At 44.4% G+C, this 7320-nt stretch overlaps 1 protein-coding gene across 1 annotated transcript in view; it reads left to right on the top strand.

The window, feature by feature from the left end:
- Positions 1-2582: 2582 nt before the first annotated feature.
- Positions 2583-7320, top strand: part of REC114 (REC114 meiotic recombination protein) — a 95528-nt gene continuing 90790 nt past the window's right edge. The window contains exon 1 of the mRNA XM_075535821.1: positions 2583-2748. Coding sequence (XP_075391936.1) covers positions 2590-2748 — 159 coding nt within the window. The 5' untranslated portion in view covers positions 2583-2589. The remainder of the gene's footprint in view (positions 2749-7320) is intronic.

Here is a 7320-nt window from a genome sequence, read left to right as displayed (position 1 = left end):
CAGGACCTGGAAGGTGAGTGCCTGTGAGAATGAATGTCAGGCTCCTGCTCCCATCCTCCCTGTCTGTAGGGAGTCTACAGAAAGTCACTTTAACCCTGGAAATAGAACCAACACGTGTACCATTTCCTAATTCACCAACTGTTTTCCTGTGTGAGGGGGCTTCAAAAAATTCGTGGAAAATTTTAATGAAAAGATGATGGAATTTTCTATGAACATCTTGAAGCCCCTTCATAGGTGATCATGCTTTATCTCCCAATGATGATGTTTTACATAGCATAAGTGACTTTCCCACGGTCACATGCAGCTGGCATGCAAACAAAGTATTAACCAAGTACGACTATTTTAAACACAATCCGGTTGTGCCGTTTAAAGACCTTTGGAAGAAGTTTCTGAAATCTCACCTCATGCAGCAAGCTCCACTGAACTAACGGAAAGACAACCCCCCTTTGCCTTTAATCCGATTTATGCCCTATGCCCCTGAGAGCCCCCCCTGCTTGGACCACCATGATGATCGTGTCCCTTCGCTATGCAAAATTTCCACAATCTTCCCACTTTCCAAGTAAAATCCACACCGCGCCCTGCTCGTCTGTCTCAGCTCATAGCTGAGGCCCCCTCTTCTTTAAAAAGGGAAACAAGAATAGCTTGCCGTTTAGCTGGTTGTGTTGCGACCATCCTCATTGTGGCAACTGTGTTCCTCAGCTGCATGCCCCAGCCTCCTCCAGAAAACCAGTTTCCTCCATCTTCCCATGGAAAGCTTGAACTGAAAGGCCACCTTGACTTCCCGGTGTAGATTTGTGAACGTCATCTGAGCCGTTTAGAGCACTTGGTTCATAACTTTCACATGATGATCACTGTCGGGAGGATGGGTAAGGTCCCTGGGGTAGCACAAATGGGGTTCAGTGACCATTAGTCAAAGGGTTTATGGTTTGAACCCAGCTGGAAGTCTGGCCATCTGCTTCGGAAAGGCTACAGGACTGAAATCCCCGTGGGACACCAGCCTGTGGTCACCATGAGTGAGAGTCGACTCAACAGCAGCTAACGACTCAACAGCAGCTAACAACAACATTGTGCATACAGCTCCACCTCTCTCTTCCTTTCCTTTATCTGGAGGTTAGTTTCGTTGCAGTGACGAAGGGAAACGCATTTTCCAGGCAGAGCTTCAGAGAGCAGACGCAGTAGCAGGGCAGAGAAGTTACAGGGATCAGCCCCTTCTGGGAATTTCTCAGTCCATTGCTTGATGATGGAAAGGGCTTTCTGAAAGTAGGTCTCTCTCTCTCATTGCTATCGAGTCTATGCCGACTCATAGCGTCCTTCCTGTAGGCGTCTAAGACTGTAACTGTTTATGGGAGTAAAAAGCCCAGGCTTTCTCCCTCGGAGCTGCTCGTGAATTTGAACTGCCGACCATTCAGATTACAGCCCAACAAGTAAGCACTATGCCACCAGGGCTCCTTAGAGTATTGTAAAGCAAGGATGTTACTTTGAGGATTACGGTGTACCTGACCCAAGCCATGGTACTTACATGCAAGTGAAAGTTGGACATTGAATAAGGAAGACAAGAATCCACGCATTTGAATCGTGGTGCTGGAGAAGGATATTGAATATACCACGGATTGCAAAATGGACAACCCGATCTGTCTTGGAAGAAGTATGGCCAGAGCGCTCCTTAGAGGCAAGGACGGCAAGACTTCATCTTCCATACTTTGGGAATGTTGACCGGAGAGAGCAGCCCCATGATCCTTGGTAAAGTGACGCAGCAGTGAAAATGTGGAAGACTCACCAAGATGGATTGACACGGCGGCTGTAGCACTAGACTTAAGCATAGGAACAATTGTGAGGCTGGCACAGGACCAGGCAGTGTTTTGTTCTGTTGTGTAGAAAGTCACTGTGGGTCGGAACCGACTTAATGGTTCCTAACAAGAAGCACACACGTTACAAGCAGCCCAGGTGGTGAAGCAGTTCCTCTGAGCTATTGACCTTCAGATTAGTCATTTGAAACCAGCTGCTCTGTGGGCGATAAACACGGCTTTCAATTGCAGTCTTGGAAACCCACTGCATCAGTTTGGCTCTGTCCTTTGAGGTCACTATGAGTCAGAATTGACTCGATGGCAGTGAGTTTGGTTGTTGTTTGGTTTGTTTATGCTTCACAATGGCATTTCAAGGCACAAGCGACCATCTTTACAAGAGGGCTAAAGAAGTTAATGAAAGATAATGGAACTTCTCCACAAACTTTCTCAAGCCCTTTCATACAGTTCCTCATGTGGTGGTGACCCCCAACCATAACATTAGTTTTGTTGCTATTTCATCACTGTCATTTGGCGACAGGTATGAATCCAGCGACCCCTGTGAAAAGAATCTTTGACCCACAAGGGTCGCGACCCACAGGTTGAGAACCAGTGGTTTAGCCAGTCTCCTAGGAACACAAGCATAACCCACGCAGGCCTCTTCTGGGCTCTCTCATTGGCTTCCCGCCGAGTAGGGTGGGGCTTAGGCCCCTTCTCTTTCTGATTGGCTAGCTGTGTGGATTGGCAGCCTCCGCCCCACCTTCGGGAGGCGGGTTCTCCTGCGGCTGCGCATACTGGACGGCCAAGCATGGCGGAAGCGGGAAAAGAGCAGATGGTCGTGGGGCTTCCGGAACTGGGGTCCACACAGTGGCCTCTGCAGCGGTACGGCCGCTTCATGCCCGCCGGGGCCGGGGAGTCGCCAGTGCCTGGCTTGGAACCGGGGACAGCGTCTTCTCAGAACTGGAAGGTGAGATGGAGGGCAGCAATGGCTGCCCAGTGCTCCCCAGGCCCCAAGGGAGGGTGTGAAGACCTCTGCTGGCGGCCACACACGGCCCGTTCCGCGATGGTGCAAGGCACGGAGGACAGGACTCGGAGGGAGTGACGGACTGACGGATATGGGCAGGATGGACAGGCCAGCAGAGGTGGTCTGAGATAGATCTCGAAGGAGCCGATTGACCCTGATGGGACAGGCCGACTGGGAGGACGGCAGAGCTCCGCTGTCACACGGGGAGGCCGATGGGTTATCCCGCCCCCCTGGGCACTAGCGGGACCGAGGGACTGCGACTTCACAAAAGCTCTGTCACATCCCCATGGCCCTCAACTGCACACAAAGTGCGGCCCGTTTCCACGGAGCCCATTTTTGCTCGTGCTGACCGACCCCTGTGAGCTGTCAGAAGCACATGGCCAGACCTTTGCCCACATCCCTGCTGGGTGGGTTTGAGTTGGCACTAACCCTTGTGCTGCTCAGGGACCTCAGTTGGTTAAAGCCTGACACAAATGGCAGGGCAACCCACGACACAGGGTCACTGGTCCACAGCAGGACCTCCTTGACTGCTAAGTTCTGTGGACCCGGCCCACAGATCCCAGGGCAAACAGCACGTTGGTGGGGCAATCCCAAGGCAAGGTCAAGAGGCTGGGTGAGGGTGGGCCAGGAATTAAATCGGGCCCATTGCATGGAATGATATGACCCTCGGTCAAGGCATTAATTTGTTTTCTTTTTTTTTTTTTAACTCCCCACTTAATCCTTATATCCTGTATTTGAAGGGCAGGAGAAAGGTACCAAGAGTGAAGCGTTAATCATTCCCTATCCTGGGCCATCTATTCCATAGTCTTTTTAATGAGGGACTTCATTTTATTTTTTAGGTTAAAATATGTATAAAGGCGTAGAGCAAATTCACTTTAGTTACAGAATTTCCATCAACAAGATAGAGGGGAGGAAAGGAAAGCCTACGGGATGATTTTTGCCCAGAAAAAGAGAAGCTGACAATTTCGTGTAGTATTTCCTAATCAAAATGTTCTACCATTTTCATACTTCTGAGTTTCACATACCTGCCTTTCCATCTCCTAAGTTACACATATGGACAATCTTTCTGCTTTATTAACAAGGTTGGTTGGGACCCTCTCATTTGCCCTTCTCAGTACCTCAGAGCATCGTATTTAAATCAAATCTATCCACCCCCCAAATGCATTCCTCTTAAAATGGTCCCACAGTAAATTAATTGAAGGGAAATTGTAAACAGCTCTCTTCAACATAAGATTATTCATTCTTTTTTTTTTTAACAATTTATTGGGGCTCATACAATTCTTATCACAGTTCATACATATACATACATCAATTGTATAAAGCATCATTCTTTACTATGCTAAGGTGCATTATTAATTTACAAAAGGGGAGCAGAAGCTAGAGCATTTCCTCAATGTAGTTAGCCATGGACCCCTCTTTAGAGGAAGCCACTAATGTGCATGGAATATATTTTGAGGAAAACTTCAGTACCACATTCTTTTTTGACCCTGAGGGCTCCCTTGCCTATTGTATCTATTGTAAAGATTTGTCACATAAGGTTTACTATTATAACCATGTTTTAAGTGTACAGTTCACTTCCTATACCCTTTTCTCTACCCCCAAAAGAGCTCTTCAAAGTATTAAGAAGTAAAAATATTACTTTGAGGACGAAGAAATGCTTAGCCCAAGTCATGATATTTTTATTTGCCTCATTTGCATTTGAAGTGAGACCCTTGAATATGGATGTTGGCAAAGATAGTGGATATACACCATGAACTTCCAGAAGAATGAACAAATCTGTGTTAGACAAAGCGCAGCCAGAATGTTCTAAGAAGCGAAGATGATGAGACGTTCACTTATTTTGGACATGCCAATTAAGAATAACCAATCCCTAGAGAAGGACATCATGTTTGGTAGAGTTGAGGGTCAATTAAAAAAAAGGGGGACTTCAAGATAGAACAATTAGTTCTTAAGATGTGGCCCTGTTTAATACTTGCCTTATGACGTGATCACTGAAGTTACAGGTGCTTAGCAATGTGTGGTGAAGAAATCAAAGGCTTCTCAGATATCAAAAAGAAAAGGATCTGTGGTCTTAAAGTAAGGTGACCAGATTTTAACATTGGTAAAGCGGGACACCAGTGAGACACCATTGATAAAACGCCTGTCCTGGTGAAATAGCCACATGGCAGCCAAAAACAGTATACCCTAGCTTGTCGTGCATTCTTTCAAAAAATCAGGACTTTTTAAAAACTCCATAGGATGCGGGGAAAATTGTTAAAAATTGGGACTGCCCCACCAAAAGCGGGACGTCTGGTCACCTTATCTTAAAAGCTTGTCTTAAAACAAGCAGCCATCAAAGTGAGGCAATCAACTAAGTCCATTATGGATGAAGGATACAACCCGTGTGATCCAAGGATTGTAAATAATAAATTCCAAGATCAGAGGAGGGAATTGTGTTAGGACTTAAATTCTGAGCACTCAGTTTCCAGAAGGCTGTGGATGACAGTGAAAGTCCAAAATCCCGGCAGAGAAGGGGAGGAAGGGAGACTCCAGATAGGGCAAGATATGACAAAATAACAATCTATAAATTATCAAGGGCTCATGAGGGAGGGGGAGCGAGGAGGGAGGGGGAAAAAAAGAGGACCTGATGCAAAGGGCTTAAGTGGAGAGCAAATGCTTTGAAAATGATTAGGGCAAAGAATGTACGGATGTGCTTTATACAATTGATGTATGCATATATATGGATTGTGATAAGAGTTGTATGAGCCCCTAATAAAGAACTGTACAAGCCCCCCCAAAAAAGACATATTAATCTATCTTAATACTTGTATACTGATCTTACTTGAACTGTGATTTAAATAAACTACTAATGGAAGCTGAAAAAAAAAGAAAGTCCAAAATCCATTTGCAGAATCTCCTCATGGATTAAGTCTCCATTGAACTTCATCGGACTATTGATGAGGGGCGTGAATAGTCTTGCCTTCAATTAGAGTACATTGGAAAGTGGATTACTACAAATATAATTAGGTTAAAACTTAACATAGTTTCCCCCTTTTGACTCATTTTTAATCTGCTCTAATTTCTATTGTCTTCTACTTTCTCTTGGATGGGGGAGTTTTCTGTGTTTTATTTTGTTGTCATTGTTGGGTTTGTATGTGTGTGTGATTTTCTTGATATGAAATACAGGATAGGTAAATCCATAGAGAAATAATTAGATGAACAGTTCTTTAGGGTTATGATGGGGGAGAAAGATGAGGCTTTCTACTCCTATAAAGAGTTACAGCATTGGATACCCACAGGGGCGGCTCTACTCTGTCCTATGAGGTCACTATCATTTGACATCGACTTGATTGAAGTAAGGTTTTGTTTTGTTTTTTGTTTGATTTGGTTTAGGGTTATGACACGGGAGTTTGGGGGTCAATGTCGAGCTAATAATGGGTAGAAGAATGAAGTGTTCCAAAATTGATTGTGTTGATGATTGCAATCTTTTAAAATATAGTTAAATAATTGAATGGTACAATATATGAATTATAAGCCAATAAAACTTTTTTTTAATAAAAAAAAGAGAGAGAAAAAGAGGGAGAAGTGCCCTGAACAGAATGGATTCACACTGTGGCAATCACAATGGGCTCAAGCGGGACTGGGCAGCATTTTGTTCTGTTACACATAGGGTTGTTATAATTTGGAAATGACTTGATGGCACCTAACAAAATCCTCACTGGTAGTTACATAATCTGTTGTCAATTTGTGACTTAAAAATAAAGGAGTTTAGCCTGTCAGTCAGGTCACAGCTTGATGACCTCATTTGGGGGTGCTAAGCTGATAAATGGCTCACTGGAGGTGAACACACACACACACACACACTCCCTGTGAGACATTCCTGTTGAGAAGACACATGGAGCTACGCTAGAGCCCTGGAGCTGAAGGAGTCACGTGGCGACCCCTGCCAGTGCTGAGATGCTTTTACTGCCACTGGATTCACAAGACTTTCTACCCACTGGCCTGTGATCTTCGTGCATTTGGCATAATTGCATGTGGTGTGTGAGTCTGAAGAGGAATTTTTAGATTGGTATTAGACATATGGGCTAAGATCTAACTTATGGACTTTATCTGGGCTGGGATGTTTTCTCAGTATTGAATTGCTCTTGTATATAGAATTCTTTCTTATACCCATTTGAATGTCTCTGGATTGGTTTCTCTAGTCAACCCAGACTAACTCATTCACTATGTGTTTAGTCTATAGGAATACATAATATTTAACCCAATAACTGCATCTGTGAGGGGATTATGCATTAAGTATAGTTCGTATGTATATACATAACCGCATTGCGTATAGTTCATTTGTAAGTACATAACTACATTATATATAGTTCATAATCAAGGTATCAGGCAGTCAAGCACTCACACAGGAGGACTGTATTTGCATCCTAGCTTTGTCATCACATTTCTGTGACCTTGGTAAGTTACTTTAACTTCCTTTGCCTTATTTACTAGAGGTAGTAGTAATAGCTATACTTTAGGATTATTTTGAGCATT

Source organism: Tenrec ecaudatus, chromosome 17 (assembly GCF_050624435.1).
Source record: "Tenrec ecaudatus isolate mTenEca1 chromosome 17, mTenEca1.hap1, whole genome shotgun sequence".
NCBI lineage: Eukaryota > Metazoa > Chordata > Mammalia > Afrosoricida > Tenrecidae > Tenrec > Tenrec ecaudatus.
Note: the sequence above shows the minus strand (reverse complement) of the source record. Positions and strands in the feature narration are given on the sequence as shown.